This window comes from Saccopteryx bilineata, chromosome 2 (genome assembly GCF_036850765.1).
Source record: "Saccopteryx bilineata isolate mSacBil1 chromosome 2, mSacBil1_pri_phased_curated, whole genome shotgun sequence".
Classification (NCBI taxonomy): domain Eukaryota; kingdom Metazoa; phylum Chordata; class Mammalia; order Chiroptera; family Emballonuridae; genus Saccopteryx; species Saccopteryx bilineata.
This window is the reverse complement of record NC_089491.1, coordinates 140,233,393-140,259,108: the sequence shown is the minus strand read 5'-3', so window position 1 is coordinate 140,259,108 and position 25,716 is coordinate 140,233,393. Positions and strand designations below refer to the sequence as shown.

General features: G+C 38.0%; 1 protein-coding gene and 1 pseudogene across 7 annotated transcripts in view; both read right to left on the bottom strand.

Annotated features, from left to right (window-relative positions):
• Positions 1–1,711: 1,711 nt before the first annotated feature.
• On the bottom strand, positions 1,712–2,905 carry LOC136324757 (derlin-2 pseudogene; annotated as a pseudogene).
• Positions 2,906–5,736: 2,831 nt separating this feature from the next.
• The window catches only part of RESF1 (retroelement silencing factor 1), a 39,482-nt gene continuing 19,502 nt past the window's right edge, over positions 5,737–25,716 (bottom strand). For 4 of the 7 annotated variants that reach the window (XM_066258065.1, XM_066258067.1, XM_066258068.1 and 1 more), the window contains 4 exons: positions 23,234–23,297; positions 13,503–18,471; positions 12,253–12,336; positions 6,802–12,134 (listed from right to left, as the gene is read on the bottom strand). In XM_066258065.1, the coding sequence (XP_066114162.1) occupies positions 10,414–12,134; positions 12,253–12,336; positions 13,503–18,429 (6,732 nt within the window). In that variant the 5' untranslated portion in view covers positions 18,430–18,471; positions 23,234–23,297 and the 3' untranslated portion in view covers positions 6,802–10,413. The other 3 variants (XM_066258071.1, XM_066258072.1, XM_066258070.1) reach the window with 3 other exon arrangements.

Genomic DNA, 25,716 nt, shown 5'->3' with positions numbered 1-25,716 from the left:
CTGCAATGAATATATGGGTGCACATGAATTCTTTCAAATTAGTGTTTGGATTTCTTTGGATATATTCCCAGAAGTGGAACCACGGGATCCTAAGGCAGGATCCATTTTCAATATTTTGAGGAAACTCCATACTGTTATCCAGTGACAGCACCAATCTGTATTCCCACAAACAGTACATGAGACTTCCCTTTTCTCCACAATCTCACCAACATTTGTTGATTTATTGACAGCCATTCTGACAGATGTGAGGTAATAGCTCATGGTTTTAATTTGCATTTCTTTGATGATTATTTGAGCATTTTTTATATATCTATTGGCTATCTGTATGTCCTCTTTGGAGAATTGTTTATTCACATCCTTTGCCCATTTTAGACTTTTTTTTTTGGTGTTGAGTTGTATGTTCTTTACAAATTTTGGATATTAATCCCTTATCAGATGTATCATTGGCGAATATACTTTCCCATTCAGAGGGCTTTTTTTATTTTTGTAAATGGTCTCTTTGCTGTGTGAAAGCTTTTTTAGTTTAATGTAGTCCCATTTGTTTCTTTTGTTTCTCTTGCCTAAGGAGATATAGTGGAAAAAATATTGCTACAAGAAATGTCTGAGATTTCACTGCTTATGTTTTCTTCTAGGATTTTTATGGTTTCAAGTCTTACATTAAAGTCTTTAATCCATTTTCAGTTTATTCTTGTGTATGTTGTAAGGAAATGGTTATTTCATTTTTTTGTATGTATCTGTCCAATATTTCCAACATTTGACTGTCTTATCCCATTGTCTGTTCTTGCCTTTGTCAAATATACTGCTCACAAAAATTAAAGAATATTTAAAAATAAATATGAAGCTATAAAATATCCCAATTTTTGTGAATAATATATTGACTACAAAGGTGTGGGTTTATTTCTGGGCTTTCTATTTTGTTTCTTTGATCTGTATGTCTGCTTCTATGCCACTACCAGGTTGTTTTGATTACTGTGGCCTTGTAGTATGGTCTGGTATCAGGTAGCATGATTCCTTCACCTTAACTTTTCTTTCTCAAGATTGCTGTGACTATCCGCAGTCTTTTGTGGTTTCATATAAATTTTTTGGAATATTTGTTCTAGCTTTGTGAAATACCTCATTGGTATTTTTTTTAAAAATGTTCTCTGTTGCCTTTTTTTTGGTCTTTATTTTTTTAATCTTCTATTTTTATTGAATCCAGAGAGAGGAAGGGGGTTAAGGGAAAGACAGAAGAAGCAATGTTTCTGTATGTGCCCCGGCCAAGGACTGAACCAGCCACCTTTGCATTGTAGGACAATGCTCCAGCCAAGTGAGCCACCCAGCCAGGGCCTCATTGGTATCTTGATAGGTATTGTGTTGAATCCATAGATTGTTTTGGGTAGTATGGACATTTTAATGTTTACTCTTCCTATCCATGGACATGCTATATGCTTCCACATATATTTTCATCTTCTTCAGTGTCTTATGATTTTCCAAGTACAGGTCTTTTATATCTTTGATTAAATTTATTCCTAGGTATTCTTTTTGATGCAATTGTAATTGGGTTTTCTAAGTTTCCCTTTCTGATAATTCATTATAGGTACATGAAAATGCTGATTTCTGAATATTTGTTTTCTTTACTGAATTCATTGATTTTTAGTAGTTTTTGGTGGAATCTTTAGGGTTTGTTACATACAGTATTATCATCTGCAAATAATGCCTGTTTTACTTATTCCTTTCCAATTTTTTTTTTTTTTTTCAGTGAGAGAGAGAGGGAATTCAGTTTTATTTTGTCCTCTCTGAAACTTCCATTTACACCATGGCCTCGTCTATCAAAGAAGAGGAAGATGAAGCTCTGCTCACATCACAGCCCCAAGTACTTGTGTACTTGCTCGTTAGAGGCGGCAGGGTATTTGTTTCCCCAGTTTTTTGGCTCCAAGAGATTATACTTTCAGTACCAGTGCAGTAAGGAACCACTGGCAATCTTCTGGAAATGTCTTCTGGATTAATCAGTGTACCATTTCATAAAGTGCTTCTGGAGTTAAAATCTGTCAAGCTGTCAAAAGTGTCCACACTTTTGCAACACAAAGGATAAAAGATTCCCAATGGTATGTCACTGAGTCCTTCCCAGCTGGGCCTCATAATTGGCACTGCTGCTTTACCCGCCGAGGCGCTGGCCCTCACCCCAGGCGAAGCCTCCCAGCCGCTCTTCAGGAAGTGGATTATAATTTGGATCCTCATTTGGTGTATCAAAAATAGCTTTCAAAATAGATGGCGTTTTCAGAATTCTTATTCCACCAGGCTGATTGGGAAATACGTCTTCCAAGAAAAAATATATGTGTCCAACTGCAATACCCAAGAGGTCCACAATGATTGAGTTCCCCAATAACAAGGAAAAGCCCATGAGCACCCAGGGTAGAAAGGGGGCCTGGAAATTGAGAAGGCCGAAGAAGTTCATGCGGACATATGGGTTTCTTCGGCTCCACACGTAGACAAGCATTATTGTAAAGGCCTGACCCAAAAAAACTAAGCTAACAAACAAACCAAAAATAGTCATTAAGAATCCACCAAAAAGGAACATAAATACAAAGTCTGCTGTCCGACCTCGGAAAGAGCCTTCTTCTAGCATTCGACAGTAACGATATAGAAAAATCATGTTAAATAAAAAATTGAATCCAACTGGCCCAAAAAACAAGAAATTGGTGATAAGCCTCCATATTTGGAAGTGTTTAAAGATTAATTCAGGATTGAAGTACAGCTGAAAAGGTGTGATCAATTCCAACTGCACAGCGGCGGTTGTGAGAACGCAGGCGGTGGTGTAAGCGCGGCTGACCGGTGGGATCTGCAGATACTCCAGCCGGAGGCTCTGGTACGCCATCTTCCCCACCGCCACCTGCCTTCCCGCTATTCCTTTCCAATTTGCATGTCTTTTTTTTTCTTCTTGTCTGATGGCTGTTGCCAGGACTCCCAGTAGTATATTGAATAAGTGATTAAAGCAGTCAACCATCTTGCTCATGATCTTAAGGGAAAAGCTTTTAGTTTTTGCCTGTGTATGAAGTTGGCTGTAGCTTTGTCATACATGGCCTTTATATGTTGAGGTATGTTCCCCTATTGCCATATTACTTAAGAGACTTATCAAAAAGGGATGTTGGATTTCATCAAGTGCTTATCTGCATCTATTGATATGATGCTATTTTTATCCTTCATTTTGTTTATGTGGTGTATCAATCACATTTACTGATTTGCAAATATTGTACCAACCTTGCATCCCTAGACTAAATCCCACATGATGGGAGTCACATTTTGGATATTAATTCAAAGCAATCAAAAGCAACAAATTCTTAAAAGATTTATGGGATTCAACGTATCAAAAATGTCACAGTAGCAGTTCCTAATCACTGGGTTCCTACAATTATAATAGCCCGGAATCTCAAAGAAATTATTGATTTAGAGTTAGAATTAGAGTAAGAAAGAGGAAGGAAGCAACTGAAAGGACTTAGTGGAGGAAATGCTAAATTTCCTTCCCTACCCCTTCTAAATGTTTTGAGTCAATAGTCTATAGTTTTCTATTAGCATTTAAAAAATTCCATTATCTCATAGACAAATCCATTCTACCTAGGCAAAACAAAAGGTATGAGAAATTGTTATCAAACTAAACTTCCAAAGATATTTATCCCTTGACAAACTGAAACTAATTTTTTCATTAGAAATGAATCCATTAAATGGTTATATGTTATGAAAAACTTTTATCAAAATAAAAAATTTGAGAAGTCTGAGTTTTATATTTTCATCTCTTGAATGACAGCTGAATTCTACCTACTTGTGCATTGTTATTGAACTAGTTTTGCTTGAAATGTCAAGAAAATCCAATCTCACATACATATGTAGCTTGTTATGCAGACAAAGCAAGTTTCTTAAAAGCCTTTTCAGATAAACATACGTATTTTTCTTTGACACTGTACCAATAGTTAAGCAGTTGTTTCCTGAAAGTTAGCTGCAATATGAAGCTGAAGCCAGAAGGAACTTTTCACATTATTAAAATCCATTGGCCTATTTGGCTTTTTGAATGGGTATCTTACCACTACACATTGGTCTTCATAAAATATTCACTGTTATGTAGATCCTCCAAGTATTGACACATTCCCGTATACATCCCATCACAGTAGGATGCTATTCAATTCAGGGCCACCAGATACAAGTTTTCTAAAATCCTAACATTTCTTGCCAAGTTCAACTTTATCATTGGCAACAATACTTTTCCTTGAAATGTCAGAAGAGTTTGAGAAAAATGTCCATCAATGAGTCATTCAGGTAAAAATTCTGTTCCATGGAACTAGGTCAGTTACATGTTAAAACATTTGTATTTTTCAATGACCATCATACTTCATTGCTTCTGTATCTCTGCTTCAAATTAGACTAGAAGGCATGTAATCCCGTGTGTATTTGGTATTTCATCATAGGATATTTAAAAAAATATATATATATATATACTTAAGAGCTGAGACTTCAGAACATTATAAATTTTCATTGCTTTATCGAAGACATTAAGTTTTTTTGTTTTGCTTTTTAATTCTGAGAGTTCCCAGAAGTAAAGAGTACAATGACCAATAATAATGACTAATTAGGGAAATAAAAAACAAAATCACAATGAGATATCTAATACCTTTTAGAAGTTATAAAAAAGGCAATAACAAGTGTTAGGATGTAGAGAAAAGGAAACCATTGTACAGGTTGGTGGGAATGTAAATATTTGAAACAGTACGCCCTGAGCAGTTGGCTCAGTGGCTAGTGGTAGCCTGGCATACGGATGCCCCAGGTTCGATTTCTGGTCACAGTACACAAGAGACCATCTGCTTCTCTCCCCCTCCCCCTTCTTTTCTGACAGCCAGTGGCTCAACTGGTTTCAAGTACTGGTCCCAGGCACTAAGGACAAATTGATTGGTCCTAGTGTGTCACCCTCAGGCACTAAAAATAGTTCTTTTGATTCATGCATCAGCCCCAGGCCCCAAATCAGGGTTGCCAGGTGGATCCCAATTGGGGCACATGTGGGAGCCTGTCTCACTATCTCCCCTCCTCTTACATAAAGAAAAAAAGTAGAGGTTCCTCTAGGACCTAAAAGTAGAATTACCACATGATACAGTAATTCTTTCTGTGTATCGACAGAAAAAGTATAAAGACACTAATTGACAAAGATATGTGTAGTGCTATGTTCATTGCAGCATTATTTATAATAGCTAAGACATGGAAAAAACCCAAGTGTCCACAGACAGATGACTGGAAAAAAAAAAAGTGAGCTATGTATATACACACATACATGCAATGGAACACTATTAAGCTACAACAAAAACTAAATATTGCCATTTGTGACACATAGATGGATCTTGGGAATTATGTTAACTAATAAATCAGAGGAAACAGGACAAAAAAAAAAAAGACAAAACCCTACAACTTCACTCAATGTAGATTAAAAAAAACACACACACAAAGAACAAACAAAAGCAAATTCCTAGATATAGACCAAAAAAACAGCATTCACCAGAGGGGAAGCCTAAGTGGGCAATAAGGGATCCGGTATATAGTAATGGAAAGAAACTACACTGTGGACATTGAGCATGCAGTACAGATATTGTGTCTGAAATTAATGCAATGTTACTTCAATAAATTTATTTATATGTATTAAAAAAACTTTCTAAAATATGTCCTGTCCTGAGAGCAGGAAATCAAACACAAATAATCCATTTTGATTTTAAACATTTTTTTAAAAAATTGTTTATTTCAAGTAAGAAAAGTAATGTTTCAGTACTATTCAAAATTGTTCAGTTTAACAAGTATAAAACAAAATTTCTAATAGTTTACAATTAGGTATAAAATACAATGGAATATACTTTGACATTCACAGTGAGCACTAAGTATTACTAATGTTTTAGAAATTAAAGTATATTTGCAGTCCGAGTTAAAATAAGTTCTTAACTGATGAACAGTGCACTCTCAGAACAGTTAGCATTTCAAAATAAGATCTACATAGGAATTCCTTTTAGAATGGTAAACTTGGCTCAATGATTTTAAAATTCAATACTTTATGGTTAACCTGAAAATATGGTTCTGAAGCCATTTTAAGTAATCTCAATGATGTACATAACTTAAATCTAACCATTCTGGGCCCTGGCCGGTTGGCTCAGCGGTGGAGCGTCGGCCTGGCGTGTGGGGGACCCGGGTTCGATTCCTGGCCAGGGCACATAGGAGGGGCGCCCATTTGCTTCTCCACCCCCCCCCTTCCTCTCTGTCTCTCTTCCCCTCCCGCAGCCGAGGCTCCATTGGAGTGGGGATGGCTCCTTGGCCTCTGCCCCGGATGCTGGAGTGGCTCTGGTCACGGCAGAGCGATGCCCCGGAGGGGCAGAGCGTCACCCCCTGGTGGGCAGAGCATCACCCCTGGTGGGCGTGCCGGGTAGATCCAGGTCGGGCGCATGCGGGAGTCTGTCTGTCTCTCCCCGTTTCCAGCTTCAGAAAAAAAAACAACAAAAAAAATCTAACCATTCTGACCAAGAAATGTTACCACAGCAATTTAGTGCATTCCCAGCAAAACATTCTGCAGAAAATGACAAATTTTCTCAGATTACGGAACCATCAGAATTAAAGTCTCAAAATTATTTTAAAGGACTGCTACCAAGGCTTCTGCTTTCCTTCTCCAGGTACATCTTTTTGAAGGTTTGAAACATTGCTTTTGAATCCTTTACTGGGTTTTGTAGTGTCTCAAATCCATCTGCACTGAAGGTTCTCTTGCCATTTCTTGAATTAGCCAAAACATTATCATCTAAGGAAAAAGAAATTTCATTTGTATATTATTCTCTTCGTCAGTGACCAATATATAGTCAGAGCAAACATTCTACTCTGGGATAAAAAATTAGGACCAGAAGTTTATCAAACTTGACAAACATGGTAAATTTTTGTTTTCCCCTCAAAAGAAATGACACACGGACATCTTGCCTGTTCTTTGGGATTTTCTATTCATGTGTGTCTTATTCTACCTTTTCCTATGCTCAATAGAACTGTCATTTATCATTTGAATGCTTTATGTGATATCCGTGACGTGACAGCAATCCAAACTATCATAGGAAGATCAGAAAGACCAGCCAGTTCCAGGCAGTGAATGGATCCTTTTAATATTCTGGCCTTGTTATGTATTAGGTATTCCAAGATATGTCAGTACTTTTGTTTCAATACTGTTTCAGTGCTCCATTAACCTCACTATTCCTTTTGATGGTCCCAGCTTTTCACTTCTGGGCAGTTCTAGATATGCCTTTTTCACTGTTCCCCAGATTAAGAATTCTGGTATTTCATTCCTGGTCTAGCCATTACTTTCTGGAGTTATTTTTCCTTTCCTGTCTGAGGGAAGTGAAGGAGGGAGGGGCTTAAGAGTCTAGTGTTGTCCTTGTTTCAATTTCTTCTACACCCTCATTTTTTCATGACATCAGTAATACTGACCCCCGAGTTGGGTTCATGTTGTTTCCCATTGGGACTTTTGTTACTTCCTCTGCTGCTTACCCTATATTGAGTTTTATAATTTGCTCCATCCACTCCAAACTTTTCTACCATTTAGGTGTATACTTATTTAAAGCTCTTTGGGAGTTAGGACATTTGTCTTTCACACAGGCTCAAGTTCTCCAATCATATCATCTTGATGTGCGCTTCATCTTTCACTTTGAGTTTCATCAGACTTTGGTAGAGGATTACAACTTGTATAACTGGGCCACCTCTCACTGAACTCACCATGATGAAATTTTGTTAAAGGAAAATAGATCACTATTTCCCTCTCCATAACATGACACAGAAAATAGGAATGCCTTCCTACCAGCTGATATACAGCTGTAGATCTATCTCATTGTGCTTGCAACCTGGTCTTCCCATTTCATGATTCTCAGTACTGACATCACACCTTCACTACTGAGTGTTTGTGACTGTTTTTATGCCTTTCACCTCACACTTATCTGAGTATCTCTGGCCAATCTATGTATGCATCAATCTTCCGAATACTTTTTCACCTTCAGCTTCCAAGTATGCTTCTCACCTTCTCTTTGGGGAAATAAAATGTATCCCTTGCTTTGATCTACATGCACATGTCCATTTTTCCAAATTTTTACTACTTGTGTTCCAACTTTACAAGTTTATTACTTTAAGATCCTTTTCTGTTCTGAATAGTGCATTTCACCTCTTTTGATGCAACTTTTTTCCTATATGCACCTTCAAATGTGCCATGTATTTGGGCTTTCAACTGTCTTCTGATCTTGTCATTCTTTTAAAAATTTTATTAAGAAAATTAAATTTAATAGGGTGACATTGATCAATAAGAATATCTAGGTTTCAGGTTAACATTTTTATAGCATTTGAACTGTTGATTATGTTGTATACCCATCACCCAAAGTCAAATCATTTTCTATCACCATGTATTTGTCCCTCTTTACTACTCCATACCCCCTTGTCATTCTTTTTTGAAGGTATGCTTCTCCTTGTTGCTTGTGGTGCAATTATTTTTCTTCATTTCCAAGTGACGCTAAACCCTTGTCTTGACATATTAGCTCCTAAAAAACTCCCTAAACACTAGTTTACAGTTCTCAATGCAAAACCCTAAAAATATACATTTATTCCACTAAATTAGATGTGAAAACCTCAAGTTTTACTGATTGACTCAGCCCAAATCACTTCCCAGCCCCCCCACACAAAATTAATGAGGATCCTCAGTCTCTCATCATCAAAAAACTCAATTCCATACGTAATGAATGACAAGAGAGGGAACCCAGTTAAAGTCCCTGACATCTAGTTACTAGCCATGTAACACTAGTGAAGTGATCTAACCTGATACTGATAAAGTGGGAACCTGCTTATAGAATATAACCTGGAGATAAAGTTTATTCAAAGTCCAGTACAGACTAGCCAAACTGTATTCTACATCTTGAACAGAAAAAGCCTGTGGAAGAGGTAAAGTTGTTATAAAATCACTTTAATTCAGTTCTTTCAACATTACAAGCCAATAAGGCAAGCATTGCAATGTGTCATACACCGTGTTACAATACGTAGCCTGTAACTGCTGGTATAAAAATAAACGTGTGTCTGGATAAAAAAAAACTGTGTTTGCCACCCCTCATGTATTACAGTAAGTGTAAAAAATTGTATTTACATCTTTGTCCCCACCCAGACATGGAACCCAAGGGATCCATACTCTGAAGAGGGGCTGGACCAGCCAGCATGAGGTGTATGCATAGGGAAGTCCCTCGGGCATCAGGAATACACAAGGTAAGAAACACATTAAGACTCAAGGGCTGTTATCCCGCTGAAGGTGTCCCAACATTAGAGGTAGACAAAACCCAGACAACTTTGGTTCAAAATTTGCAGGAAAAAAAAACCAACAACCCTGAAAGTACAGAAGAGAGCCCCTGTCCTTCTAGGCAGCGGACAGGTTAGGTATAAGGTATCTGGAGGTTTTAGGTTTGGGGCTTCCTAGGAAGGACCTGGGTATCCTTAGTAATTGCCCAGTGCAGATGCGTAGAAACTAGATCCTGCCCTTCAACTTAATTACAATGAATAAAATAAAAAATACAATATACATCCCCGGCTAGATAACTCAGTTGGTTGTCCCGAGCACAGATGCTGCCAACTGGATCCCCAGTCAGGACACATACAGGAACAGATTGATGACCCCCCCCTTCTTCTTTCTCTAAAATCAATAAACATTAAAAGAAAAATACAATATACAAGGGTCATAAGAGGGAAATTTATATTACACTCATACCATTTTTATCATCTTGCTATATAAAAGCTTACTTAAAACTATTTATTTTGCATATAAATGAAGTTTGGAACATTCGGTCAACTAGAAATAATGCTAGGCCCAGATGTCTGCAACTGCATCAAAGCACAACACGGAGATTTACAATTCACCAGAAACACAACACCCTTGAGAGTCTTGGCCCAGGAGTGGCACCTCAAGCCAGGGGTGGGGAGAATCACACACTTGACTAAACCAAAGATTGGGATGTTGGGATACCCTGTAGTAGGCAGTCTCCTGCCAAGCCAGGCACATGATCCCTGTGGGAAGCTGTCCCCTCAGTCCCCAAATTCCTATGCATTTCCCACCCCAGAAGGCCCTGCTAGAACAGTGAATTTAAGGCACAAGAAAGCTAGGTAAAGTTTTGGGAATGCCCACCCTGCAGGCTACAGAAGGCACAGGCCAGGGGCCAGAGAGGAGAGCAAACTGTCCACACATCACCAAGAGCCTGAGGATAGCACCCCATCTCCCCAGTGGGAGCAAGGTGAGCTAGAGTTAACTTTTTAAAAAGAGCTCTGGTCTTTTAAGGTCACTTCTGTTGTTTAAAGTGGCTATTTTCTGGGATGATGAAGGTTGTTGCCAGAATCACTCAGCTGGCTGGTCCTCGGTAGTGGAGCCTAAATGGTGAACTTGGAGAAGGACACAAACAGGGAGTGTTCCTTGCCCAGCCTATGGTTGTGCAGGTCAATGAGCGCTTCAATGGCCTGTTCCACTGAACCCATCTGGATCCATGCCATCTTACGATCCTTCTGGGAGAACTTCAACCTTTTGACAATTCTGTCATTGCTGGAGAAGAGGATCTTGAGGTCATCCTTGGATATGTAGGGCTGGATGTTGTAGAGGAACAGGGTGGCCGAGGGAGGAAAGACATTGTGGAAATTCTTGGGGGAAGACTTCTTGAAGCGGTGCAGGGTCGAATTCCTATAGTCCATGGCGAGGCTGTGACTCTTCTGGCCTAACTGTGGCAGCTGCACATTCTGGTGCTTGGAGATCATGATATGCACTGGCATCCCATGTAGCTTCTGCCCACTGAGGTGGCTCATGGCCAGCTGGGCTTGGCTCCCATTAGCCATCTGTACCAGAGCATTCTCCTTATCGAAGAAAATTTTCACCCGTTGTACATTACCATACACACCAAAAAGAATAAAGAGGCACTGGAGTGAGACTTTCCCAGGGTTGAGGTTGCTGACCAGCAGGACAGAATTTCCAACCCCTGGTGGGCCTGGGATGGCAATCTGGCCTGCTGCTGTAGCTGCCTCTGATGGGATGGCTGGAGAGGTCAAAGCCCCATGCACATTGGGAACAGAAAGGCCTATAGCTCGAGTAATGGCAAAGGTGGGAGGAAAACCAGCTCCTGCATATGAAGAGGCTGACATTATACCAGGTACACTGAAGCCTGCAGTCAGGGTCTGGTCCAGTGAGGACTGGCTAGCACTGGAGGGCAGGTTGGGACGGGTATAGTCTCGGCACTTGTTGCTGTTATACTTGACATTGAGGTTGGTGACCTTGGAAAAGGTGATGCGGAGTATGCAGCTATCGTTGTGGATGTTCTGCCCATCCAGCGCCAACTTGGCCTGCTGGGCACTGACGGCTTCGGCATACTGTAGCAGTACCTGGAACTGGCTGTTCTTGGTGAAAGTAATGATTTTCAGAACAGTGCCAAATTTGGAGAAGACCTGGTGAAGGAAGTCCAGGGTAACCGGGGAGAAGAGATGCTCCATGATGATCATGAGCACTGGGCTCTGGCCAGCTACTGCCATACTGGCATCCTCAGCTGCGGTTATAGCAGCCTGTGCCAGGTTCCCTGACACAACTGTGTTTGGTGCTTGTAGGGTTGTCTGGGCCCGCACCTGGTTGGGTGAGTCGTCAGTCTTGAGGACCTTGTGGTTGGAGAACTGGACATCGATGGGCCGGCTGTGAAGCACAGGTGTCATGGAGGTGTTGTGGTTCACCATGATGGTGGCTGCCTCCCCTGAGGCCTTTTTCCTTTTCTTCATTAGGAGATTGGTGACCTTCCGAAAGGGAAGACTCAGGGAAATGACCTTGCCCTCAGTGACATCCTTGGGGAGCTTCTGACTGCAGGTCACTCTGCAGAGCATGTCTGCATGTCTGTCATCACTTTTGAACTTCTTGCTGTCATTTCCATTTTCTACGGAGACTGAGCTGGGGCTCGTGATAAAGGGTCCATTAGTATCACCGGCAGAGAAGAGCTGGTCCAATCCCCGCTTTCTATGATCTGCTATGTCTGGGACAGTGCCACTCTTTGCACACAGAAGAGACCCACGAGGGTTGGAGTGGAGGCGCAGGAACTGACCCAACGGATCCAAGTTACAAACTCCTGAATCATTTTTGAATGAATATGAAAAATCAAACTTCACAATAGTTTGACAAGAATAATTAAGCTTATATGACAGAGTAACAGAGAAGAAAGAAATTAAATAGATGATTGATTTTACCTATTTCTTGACTGGCTTCTGGAATCCTTTTCTCCTCAGGTGTCCCTTTTATCCAATCTTCTTTTGTACTTTTTATTCCTGTAACTATTTAAATATTTATTTTCAGACCTCTATATAACTATTACCACTTTTAGGACTATAATGAAGGAAAATCAGGTAAGTCTAAAATAGATTTTATAAAGTAATAATATAGTCACATAATACTAAAAAGGCCCTAGAAAAATGTTGCATCCCATCTGAGATTTAAAAAATGAGTTGCTTTCAAATTTCACCTTCATTATGTAATTAAGTTTTCCCACTTGGGCTGAACACCAACACATTTCAAGGTATTTAAGACCACATGACAGGAAACATCATTCACATTGCCCCCACCCACTTTTAGCATTCCCATTACATCCATGCCTCAAACTGTAAAGATCTAGTTAAAAGCACCAACTGAAATAACCAATATACCTCACAAAGTAAATCTTATAGTCTATTTAATTGTAAATCCCTTTTACATTCCAAGAAAACATACCTTATTTATGCTGTAACTTTATATACCTTTAACAGATGTCTAAAAAGCTCAAGAGAAACAGATTTCTGTTCACATCCTGTAGTTTTTAAATATGTTTCTCAGCAAAAAACCTCAATATTCCCTAATACCACAATAATTAGCCATCTACTTTCTCCTTTCCACCTACTGTTGAGAATTCTACCGTTCAGCTAATCAAGTCATATTTGCTACTCTGGGTTTGGTCACTTAATATTGAATACTGCTTCCATGGTCCACACTCATAAGCAGACTGGACCTTACCTCTTTAACTGCTTCAAAAATGATAATAACCTTACATTTATACACAGTATAAAAAGATATCACTAATAATCATTACATATCTCCTAATATTGAAACCAAGATTTCAACATCACAGGGCTATAAAGTTGCAAATAAAAAGGAGAATCAACAAAAAACTCTTGAAATAACAAAATTTTTAACATAGAAAAAATTTTTTTTCCATAATGGATTCCTTGGTACAAAAGGAAGTCTTTGTATTTGGCAGACCATACAATTTTATATGCCTCATCATTAGTACAAATTTAGCAAAATTTACAATAAGAGGATTGGAAACTACTACTATCCAATGAAGCACTGACTTACTGAGAAAAACTAATGGTCAAAATGTATTCACTGGCATTAGAGATGCTAGCCCTGGTTTTGACCTACAGTGCTTTACAAGGTTGTAGACACCATCAAAAAAATCATACTGGACCTTGCACAGGGGCTTGTTCCTTCTGAGCACAGGACTGCATATCCTTCTGTTCTTCGATCGAGTTTGTGCTCTTATTCATCAGTCCATCTGGACATAATTTAAACTCCAGCATGCTTTGTTGTCCTGTGGTATCCTTCTGAGGTAACAGGCTTTTACTTTTATTTTCCAGTCTCTTCTCTTTATCCTTATTAAACTTCTTGGGTAAAGTCTCTAATTTTGTAAGAAAAATGCTTTCATGTTCGGTGCATTTAAAAGCAACTCTATTCAGATACTGCTTCCTTTGCTCCTTTACTTTGGGAGACATCTGGCCGAGTTCAACTTCATTATTATTGTTTAAATTTTTGTCTAATTTGGTTTTAGCAACCCACATTTTATCCTGTTGCTTTCCACCAACTACTTCTTTTACATTCCCTGATAAGTATGTTTTAGACCCCTCAGGATGATGGGCTCTGAGTTTTTTACCTTGCCTTGAACAAATATTTAATGATTCTTTAGATGTTTGCACACTGCTACTGTGTCTCTCACTTGATTTCCCATAACTCCCTGCTTGCAAAGAAAGTTTACTGGACCTCACATATTGAGAATCACAAGGTTTATTTTCTCCACTGTTCTTCTTTGATGCTTTGATCCCCTTAGCTTTTTTAAGCTTCTGCCTTTGAAAACAGTCCTTCTGTGATAGAGCTCTAGCTCTATTTACTTTAAATGAACTATCCTTAGTGCCAGAGGATTTAACATTTGATATTGTCTTTTCTTTAACTTTGGCTCTTTTATCCAGGCTTGACAAAAAATTATGTATTTTCAATGTACTGCCTCCATTTTTATTCTGCTCTTGTTTATCATATTTTATCCTCTTTATCCCTGAATCAAGCATGTTTCCTTCGCCTAGCTTCCTTTTCTCTGAAACACTTTGTTCAGCATTGCCTGCTTTCAATTTTCTCTTTTCTGGCAATACTGACCTTACCGAAGAACCATTCTTCATATGCGGATCTTTAAATTTAATTGTCGAGAAACCCGACTTTGCTTTTAGTGGATGTGAGTTTTGAGCTGAGAGCTTCCTCTGTAGGCTCTCTTGAGAAATTTTCGTTTCATTATTAGAATGAAAAGTTATCTCATGAAATTTCAGATTTCTTTTCTTTTTGCGTCTTTGAAGGGAACCTAGTGTCTTATCACCTTTAATTAAAAGTTGATTGAATTCTCGTTCTGTCCTTAGTAAGCTGTTTTTTGTTTTGGATATTTCTTTTATATTTTTGCCTTGTTCTATTTCAGGTAAATTGCTTTTCCCATCTGGAAAAGGAAGAGCAATCTTTGGATTGTTATTTGGAGGGCTATTAAAATCCATAGGGAGATCTCTATCAGGGGTACAATCTTCTTGCTTACAACTGTTGGTCTCCAAAGAACACTGCTCCTCCTCTTCTACTTTTGCAGTCAAGTTCTTAATGGAATTACACTGACACTTGGGTATTCCTTCATAAACCATACAGAGCCACCCTAATGCACAGCAATGGATATCATCTTTCTCCCTATCTACTACAGAATTACACCTTTCTCTGTCTGTACATACTGGTGGGTCACACTGGCTCTCTTCTTTTGTAACAGGGTTTTCTTTTTGAGGTTCTTTCAGTTCCTCTACATCACAAAGTGGATCATTCTGTTCAGGAAATAATTCCTTCATTTGCTCTGAGTTTAAGATAGTAATTTTTATTTGGTCTGTTGAATATTTGGAGTCACAACTGGTTCTATCACAACACTCATCTTTTGGTATCTGGTCTGTTTTTTGTTGTGCCACCGAACTTCCATGTATGTTGACAGCTTTAATACCATAGGGAAACTCTTTTAAAAGTTCTGAGAGCTGATCATGTGGATATAACTTGGAAGTCTCATCATCGAGAATCTCTTTTCTCACAGGATCACAGGCAGCGGAATTGTGGGACACTTCAATTTCCTGAGTGCTACTGTCCTGCTGAAGAGCAGCTGTGCTTTCTTTAGTGATATGCTCCAAAATGCTTTTTTCTAAAATTTCACTATTTGCGTCAACAGTCTTCAAAACTGGTGATTCTGAAGGCTGCAATGACTTTGACTGATCAGATGCTTTATGTAAAACATCTGTGGACTGAATATTATCTTTTGGAAAACCAGAGTCTTTACTTTCAGTGATATTGTCTAACTGTTCTTTTTGTTGTCTACCATTAATTACCTGGAGATCCGGCAGAGAGGATTTCTGTGGTTCAACCTCTGTCACAGGAAGTGAGCTAAATATTTGTGCTATTTGGTAATTATAAGATGTATCACCTTCAACAAGAGAACAAATATTGTCAATCTGTAACAAATCACTACTCACAATGTCACTGTCCCCTACTTTAGACAAAACTTGTTGACCACACACAGGATAGTGAATATCTGGCTCTGATTCAATATGCTTTCCATGGCTGGTATTAGGTGTGCCTTCTGAATTACTATTAAGTGACTCATTTTGTTTTTCTTTACGAATCACTGGGAAAACCTTGGTATTTGTTGATGTACTTACAACTGATTCATTAACTTTCATTGCAGCAATAACACTTCTATTTTCTGCCAACTGATTCTGTAAGCTACAAACACTGCCTTCTTTAATTACTGGATACACTGTTTCAGACAAAGCTTCAGATCTCATTCCTTTGACAGGCAATGTTTTGACATCTGAAAGAATTAAGGGTGACACTACAGCAATCTGAAGTTCTGTTCCTTTTGTAGTAGCTGCACTGGAAGCCTCATAATTCTGTACTATCATATGTGGAGTTGTTACCTGTGAGGAGTTTATATTCTTATTCTGAGAATTTTCCACTGATGAAAATGGACTGTTATCACTGCTTTCCACAGAGTTTGAAATTCCAACTGCTGTTCTGCTTGTTGACTCATTACACCGTTTTATTGCTGTAGGTTCTGAAGGTTGCTTTGTCCAAAGAGAAAGACAGGTTGCTAGCAATTCCACAGGACAGTGATTGTCATTATTCAGAGTTACTCCATTTGTTGAGGATTTTTGCTCAAGGCAAAAAAAATTGGCTGAAGCCTTGGCATTTATATTATAAGTATTTGGAGTTTCCATGGTTCTCATGTTCAGTTTGTTACCAGTGATCTGGGTATTGGGATTTGTTTCAAAATTGTGCGGTTTAGAACCCTGAATAGTTTCACAAGCATCTTTTAATAACATCTCAGTTTTATCTCCAGGTAAAAGAAGACTGAGAAGCAGCCTATTTTTATTTACGGTTGTTTCAGAATTTGCTGGCATATTTTCTGCAATGTGGACTAAATTTCCTGATAAAAACTGGGTGTTATTTAAAGTTGCGTGAGTATCCCCAATAGTTGAATTCTTTAAAGTTGTAACTTTCAAATCATGTAACTGGTCTGGCACGGGCACCTTTTCTGAACACACAGAATTTAGTAAAATAGAATTGACCTGGTTAAAATTTGTGCAATTGGTGTCCTGAATGTTGGAATTCAATGTACTGTGTGTTCTACTTGTTTCTTCTACAGTTCCCAATACAGTTGCTGGTTTATTATTGGCAGTCCCTGGAGTGACTGGTGTTACCTGTGGTCCAGAATGCATTTTGGCAGGTAGTTTCACAGGCACTTCAGAATTTTGACCTGGTTCACTATAAGGGTCTTTAGTTGTTTTAATACAACCTGCTGTCATCAAAACATTTTTATTTATTTTAATTTTCCTTGCCACTTCAGAAAATTTCTTTTTTATTTCTATTAATGTTTTAATGTCCTTCACAAACTTTTCTTTTGTGGCACTTGTGTCCAGTACTTGATTTGAAGTCAGATTGCAAGAATCTCCTCTTTCTTCTTGATTATTCTGAGAAACAATCTGAATGCGATGGGCAGATCGAATGGGATCATTAAAAGGCTGACTCGCATTAGTACTTATTTTGAAGTTACAGAAATTTCCATAGAGGTTTTGAGGTTGAAAGGTTCCACAGAGGTCTTTTCTCATTTCAGGTAAGTGGGTTTCTTGAGTATGAGGAACGTCCATAGAAGAGTGTTTAATAACATGCTGTGCGTTTTGCAAAGGCTGGCTTGCATATCTACAGTCATAAGGAGGAGGAGGAGGAAGTCTTCTATCAGTCTGATTAACTGCATACTGATAGGACTGTATAGTTGCAGTCTGCTTTGACTGTAAAGTCAGTGCAGGATTTGAAGGATGACTATTTTTAATTTGTAGTGATGTAGGTGGCCAAGGATTTTGTTTCTGAAGATTAGGATTTGGCAAAAAACTTTGTGATGAATAACTGGTTTGTTTTGGAAGTGGTCTGCAATCTGGATAAGTCAGTTCACCAGATATATACTGTTGTGCCCAGTCACTTTGTTGCTCTGGTAAAGATGAGTTAAGTCTCTGGTTTCCCTGGTAAGTTACAGGCACTCTAACAGAATTAGAAGGGATCATCTGTACTTGCATAGAATAGGTATCTCCTACCATTGTCACAGATGGATTCTGTAGTGCATTTACATTGGCTATATTAGTTCTAAGACCAGTTTGTTGAGATACAGTTGCCCCAGAATGAGAAAACATAGAATTCCTCACTGGTGAGTTCAACCATACATTTTGTGCAACTCCTGAAGACATTTGCAAACTATGATTTACTTGTTTGGGTCCTTTGATGTTGTTTGCATACGTTATTTTATCTACTGAAGTCTGCAAGGCCATAGTTGTCCCACAATGCATATTAGGTACAGAGATTTGTTGAGGAGTGTTATAATTTCTGATGTTGAGCAGTGGCTGTAAAACTGGATTTGAATTACTGAACATGCATGCTGGTTGGTTACTTCCAGGAGAATTTAAAGAACCTTGAGATGTTGTGTTTATTAAAGTCTGCTCCAAAAAAGGTGACTGGCTTTTAGAATATAATGGTGGCAAGGTGACACTCTCTGGTTTTGTGTTCCAATTCATTGTTAATTTGATGTAGTAGAAGTTGTTTTGAATGTCAGGAATCTGTAGAAAATAAACATCTTTTATTATAAAGCTGTTTTGCCTGAACAGAATTTCTAAAGATACTAGTTTATCATAATTCCAATGCTGACTATTTCATAATTCCTGAAACCTCAAACTGGACAAAGTCTCATCTTTAATTTGGAAGAGGAATAGCAAAGAAACAATAAATATGGGAAATGTCAATAATATTTCTGGGATGTTCATAACAGGAATTCATTCTATGTAATACAGTTAGAATCTTGCTTGTACATTTAGGTGGTAATTATTATATTTTCTGCTGTATTATTGTAACTTGCTCTTCATTCTAAGTAACCCTTGCTCAGTATAAGAAAAGATTAAAAAATATTACTGTCTATCCCTAGTGTCAATATTACCTAAGGGTATATTAACTCTTACTCCTTCTTTCAGAAAATTTCTATACATAAAACACACTAACACATAAGTAAAACCTCCTTTCTCAAAGAAATGGAATCCTACCAAACATACTCTACAATTTGCCTGATTTTCATTACTATACCTAGGATAGCTTATCATTACTCTACACATACATCCACCTCACTGTCTACATAACATTGTACTTTATGGGTATACAACCATTTAACCAGTCTTTTATTAACCAAATATAGGCAATACTTATAAATTTATTGTGCTTTGCTTTACTGCTTTACTAATTGCAGGCAAGAGGTCCTATCAACAAAAAGATTATAATTCTCTTTATCATGACTATTTATTAGTGGCCTAGAATGGAACCCACGCTGTCTCTGAGGTATGACTGGTATTTGGTTTTCTTAGTTTTGGCACTTAACTATAGCACTATACATTCTCTTATTTATGCTTGTATATTTCTGTTACAAGTTTCTAGAAATTCCTAGAACTAAAATCAATGTCAAAGGGCATAAAAATTATTTTCATAAACAGTGATAGTTTGCGTTATAAAATGGCTAAAATAGGTTACACTCTCAGAAACATTAACTGACAAGTTTAACAATGGACAAACCCATTAATATAACCATAATAAATGACAGGAAAGACAGGTTAAAATAAAATTAAACAAACTTGACTTAAACACATGAATAGTACACACAATAATTTCAGAATACATACATTGTTATTAAGTGCACATGAATTTCTAGCAATACTGACCATGTGGCTGGTTCACAAGCCAATCCCAACTTTTAAAGAATTAAAGTAATTCAGATTAATTCACAGTGGAATTAATCTAGAAATTAGAGAGAAGGTATTAGGAAACTGAAAAATAACTGAGGCATAATGAATGCATGTTATATTTCAACAAGGAGAAAGAGAAAAAAAAGAAACAGACACATTGGAGATTAGGGTTACAGTACAGAAATTGGGAGGAAGAATTTTTGGGAACACGACCCAATCCATAATTCACATATAATACCTGAAGATAATTTATAGCACTACACAGACCTATTTATAAAAAGGAACTGGGAAATAACCTCCACATCATAAGTGAAAATAAAATAAATTACAGAAAACAGTGAAATAAAATTATGAACAAAAATAGATTCAACAAGTCACAAGTTAATTTCTCTAAAAAAAAAAAATCATTAAGCCTCTGCTCTGACAATACTGATCATGAAAAGAAAACACAGTGTATTAAGAAAGAAGGGTATAACTAGACCTTACCAACATTAAAATGTATTTAGTTTAACAAACTTTATCCTACTACAATTAAAATGTAGGTGGAATGAAGAAATTCCTTAAAAAACATAACCAACCAGGACTGACACATAATGTATCTCTTTTAAAAAATTTAATATCTTTTCACAAAGTAAATGTCAGGTCCACATGGTTTTATGGGAGCATTCTACCAATCATTATAATAATACAGTATAAGTCCCTAGAATGGACAAAAGAGGGGATACGTCACAGCTATCTTCTGAGTCTAGTAAAACAAAGGCTGAAAAGAAGGAAAATTAACCTTTGAGTAGTACGAATTGTTCATGTACATCCTCGTGCCTCCTGACCATCGAGTAAAATAATTTTTATTTTAAAAATTTGTAAGGCAACATTAAAAAAAGGCAAATCTATGTTCTTGTTTCCATAAATTGACTATCAAACAAACATAATTTTAAGTTAATAAAACTATAACTGGAACTAATTTCATGTTTTAGAAAAAAAAACCTCCCGGGGAGTCAGTGAGCATGAAAAAAACACTACTAAAAGGGTTAAGAAGCCAATCTCTATCAGAAAGATAGAGAGTCAAAAATCCTAAACAAAATGTTAGCAAACAAATGGGGTGAGAGATGAAAGGATAACAGACATGACACATCATGATCAATTGGGTTTGTTTTAGGAATACAAGGTTAGTCATTAGAAAATTAACCAAAGTAATCACATTATAATAATTTTTAAAGATCATATTCATTTCAATAGATGGCCTATTTTCAAGATCATAAAATAATCAATTACTGGCCCTGGCCAGTTGGCACAGTGGATAAAGCGTTGGCCAGGAATACAGATGTCTGGGGTTGGATCACCGGTAAGGGTACAAATGAGAAAAAACCATTTGCTTCTCTCCTGCATCCTCTTCCCTTCCTGCAGCCAGTAGCTTGATGGGTTCAAGCATCAGCCCCAGGTGCTGAGGATAGCTCAGTTGATTCAAGCATTGGTCCAAAGTGGGGTTGCTGGGTGGATCCCAGCAGGGGTCCATGGTGGGAGTCTAGCTCCCCTCCTCTCACAAAAATAAAATGAAATACTTAGAAAATAAAAAATATAAAACCTTTTATTAGAACAAATAAAGATTCTAACTGTAAAGATGAAATATTTGAAAATTTGAAGACAAATAAGGATATCAATTATTTTAAAAATTACCAATACTATAGATCCAATGCAAACCAAGTAAAAATCTGAAGCGGTTTATTTTGGTGGAAATTTACAAGCTGATTCAAAGCTTTACATGAAAATATAAAAAAGGCGAGAATAACAAACATAAATTTTCATATTGATAGACATGTGAATTAGGACAAGGTTGGATGGCAGTGTCAGTTGTAGTTTATCCACTAACTCAAGAAAAACAAGATTGAAGGTATGTACTTTTAAAACTTAAAAACAAGTCTCAAGGAGAAAGAGCTATCTATAACCCTCCTAGGGAAGCTCCTTAATAAGACAAATAATTGACCAGGTATTAGTAGAATTCAAATTAGAAAGTTGCACTTCCCCCTGGCTTGTTGGCTCAGTGGTAGAGTGCTGGCCTGGTATGTGGAAGTCCGAGGTTCAATTCCTGGTCAGGGCATACAAGAGAAGTGACCACCTACTTCTCTACTCATTCCCTCCCTCCCCCTCTTTCCCTCCCACAGCCATGGCTTGAATGGTTCAAGCAAGATGGGCCCAGGGGCTGAGGATGACTCCATGGTCAGGTGCTAAAATAGCTCGGTTGCACGAGCAATGGACCAGTGGCCCCAGATGGGTAAAGCATCATTCCATAGGGGTCTTGCCGGTCGTTGCACATGCAGGAGTCTGTTTGTCAGCCTCCCTGCCTCAAAATTAAAAACTAAAAATAAATAATAAATTGCACTTCTAAATAGTTGTTGAAAACTAATAAATTACCCGATGTAAACTTGTAGGTGGTATTTATTATGAATTCTGTCCCCACAAAATTCATGACTGGAGCCCTATTCAACTGTGACTGCCTTTGGAGGTAGACTCCTTAGGACAGGGGTCCCCAAACTTTTTACACAGGGGGCCAGCTCACTGTCCCTCAGAGAGCTGGAGGGCCGGACTATAAAAAAAACTATGAACACTGCACATATCTTATTCTTAAATTAAAAAACAAAATGGGAACAAATAGTTATTTAAGATAAAGAACAAGTAAATTTAAATCAACAAACTAACCAGTATTTCAATGGAAACTATGCTCCTCTCACTCACCACCAATGAAAGAGGTGCCCCTTCCGGAAGTGCGGTGGGGGCCGGATAAATGGACTCAGGGGGCCGTAGTTTGGGGACTCCTGCCTTAGGATGTTAACTAAGGTTAAATGAGATCAGAAGAGTGAGTTCTTAACCCAACAAGACTGGTGTCCTCATAAGAGAAACACCAGGTGTATACACAGAAAGGAAAGACGATATGAGGTCACATAGACAAGAGAGATCTTAGGAGAAACCAAATACTTGATCTTAGTCTTCAAGACTCTAGATCTGTGAGAAATAAATTTGTTGTTTAAGCCACCCAGGCTGTGGTAGGGAGTCTATCTCCCCTCCTCTCACAAAAATAAAATGAAATACTTAGAAAATAAAAAATATAAGACCTCTTACTAGAACAAATAAAGACTCTAACTGTAAAGATGAAATGTTTAAAAATTTGAAGACAAGATATCAATTATTTCAAAATTTACCAATACTGTAGATCCAATGCAAACCAAGTAAAAATCTGAAGCAGACTAATACAAAGCATATGGGTAGGAAGAAAAATGAGATATATGACTCATTTGTCACCCCCCCCCCCCCGTTCTATCTCCTTTGTAGACATAAAAGACACCAAAGCCTGGAAAAGCATTCCTGAGTCACCTAAATTAGGAAGTTAAGTTTTCTGACCTTTTTTCTGATTGCAGAACCTGTACTTTTGGATACGATGTATTCTTAGGTCATTTGAGATTATACAGGAGATTACCAGAGACATTATTTCCACAGTTTATCATCTTAATATCTCTTGGAAAAATAAACTTTTGCTCCAAATCTCCACCCCGCCTGCCCCCTTTACTCACTCCCACTCACCTGTGACAATAGTGGCACTCACCTGACAAATCCCAGCTATGGGAACTTAAGAATCTCCTTCTCCACACAGGAGTAGCCAAAGTTTTCTGGAGGAAAAAAAAAAAAAATCACTTAAACCAGCAGATTAATTTTACTTCATGAACATAAATGTCAAACTCAACATTGCCCAACAATTTTACCTCATTTTATTAAAATTATATTTATATTGAAAATGACTTTATGGTCTAAGACCACATTACTCTCTTCCCCAGTCCCCAACAACTCCAAACTACACACACGCTTGCCTCACTCAGCATCATGCATCCTCCTATCAAATCTCTACTTCTTAAAAATCTTAAGAACCTTTCCTTTATTACTGGTATCAACCTGTCTCTACTGAATGAGGTCACTCACAAGTGGGTGTGCATATATACTCACCAAATAACCTCACTGGGCCCCCAAATTCTTCACCTGTTCACCCCACCAGTGATAAGTCTTTAAACTTGGTTAAAAACCATAAATATAATAAATCAGATCTTAAATGCTTAACATTTTAAAAGGTAGATAAAAATAAAAATGATTTTTATTTTTTAAATAAAATTTGCACTTCCATAAAATAATGAAAAAGTCATTATAAAAATTAAAATGCTACATTAGGAAATATTCACTTAATGCAAAATAAAACAGTAAGGAAAGAACAAAAATACATGAAATATAGGATCAAAAATAACAACAGAACATATAAATTCAACTGTCATTTATAACATTAAATGTGAATGGATGTAAACAAAACCCAAGAGAGTGAATGCCAGACTACATTATGAAAAGCTAGCTACATGACATACCAAACAGATGCACTTTAGATCCAAAGATACAAAAAGATTTAAAGTGGACGGAGGGCCCTGGACGGGGTGACTCAATGAACAGTGTCAGGCTGGCTTATGGGCTTCTCGGATTCAGTTCTCAATCAGGGCACACAGGCAAAATGGCCATCTACTTCTCCCCTCCCCACCTTTCTACCTTTCTACCTTTCTACCTCTCTCTCTTCCCCTCCTGCAGCCGGTGGCTTGACTGGTTTGAGTGTGGCCCTGGACACTGAGGATAGCTAGCTCTGTTGGGAGTAAATCAGCCTCGGGTGCTAAAAATAGCTAGGAACTCAAGCATCACCCCCAGATGGGGTTGCTAGGTGGATCCCAGTTGGGGAGCATATGAGTCTGCCTCACTATCTCCCCTTCTCTCACCTATTAAAAAAAAAAAAAAAAGACAAAGAAAAAAAAAGGAGATAAAATGATACTCAAACTGCAGCCACAAGAAATAGGTAGAGTGAGTAAATTATCAGACAACATAGAAAAAAAAAAGTTACTAGAGATAGAGGGACATTTTACAACCATACAAGGATAAAATCACCAAGAAAATGTAACAACTATAAACATATATGCCCCTAATTACACAACATTAAAATATAAGAAGTGGCCTGACCAGGCGGTGGCGCAGTGGATAGAGCGTCAGACTGGGATGCAGAGGACCCAGGTTAGAGACCCCAAGGTCGCCAGCTTGAGCACGGGCTCAAAAGCCCACCAGCTTGAACCCAAGGTCGCTGGCTCCAGCAAGGGGTTCCTTGGTCTGATGAAGGCCCGCAGTCAAGGTACATATGAGAAAGCAATCAATGAACAACTAAGGTGTTGCAATGTGCAATGAAAAACTAATGATTGATGCTTCTCATCTCTCTCTGTTCCTGTCTGTCCCTCTCTCTGACTCACTCTCTGTCTCTGTAATAAATAAAATAAAAAATAAATAAATAAAAAGCGGAAACAGACAAGGGAGAAATGCGCAATTCATATAAAGGGTGCAAGACTTCAATTTCCCATTTTCAACAACTTGGCAGGAAAATCATTAAGAAATTAGAAGTTTGAATACATTATATACTCTCACATTTGTTTCCAGTTATGGTTAAGTCCCCCCCCCCCCCACAACTAGAGTACCTTAAGATGTAAATCAATGAATAATTGCCCACTGGTTGCCTTGTAGGATTAAGGCTCTATCGTTTCTGGCAGTTACTGTGGGCTAGATTCAGTAGTCCAAGTACACTTGTCAAGTGATGAAAGGGTCATCAGTAATGGGAACAGGTGCCATCAAACCACCAAAGCACTAACTTCTTATATTCTGTTGTAGAGAATTCTCCTAGGAACAACCTTGCTATGACTGACTATAGGAAAACTAGGGAACCCTAAACGATGATCCTAGATATTATCTGCACAAAGTCTGACTCTACTAACAAGCCGTATCTGGATGCAGAGTTTAGTTCACAGAACAGTCAATACTCATGTCAATACTGATAAGATGTGGTAGCTCTCACTGGGAGGCAAGCAGCTCTTGAGAGCTGACATTGATGAAAAGTGCTATGGCCCAAACTGGGGAAATTCAGGTATAATTCACATACTCCTATTCTAAGAGAATCCACTGTGCTTTCCTGTGTGTCATCTTAAGAAGTCTTTAAGTTCCTAATTTAAAAGAAATTCTTGCATC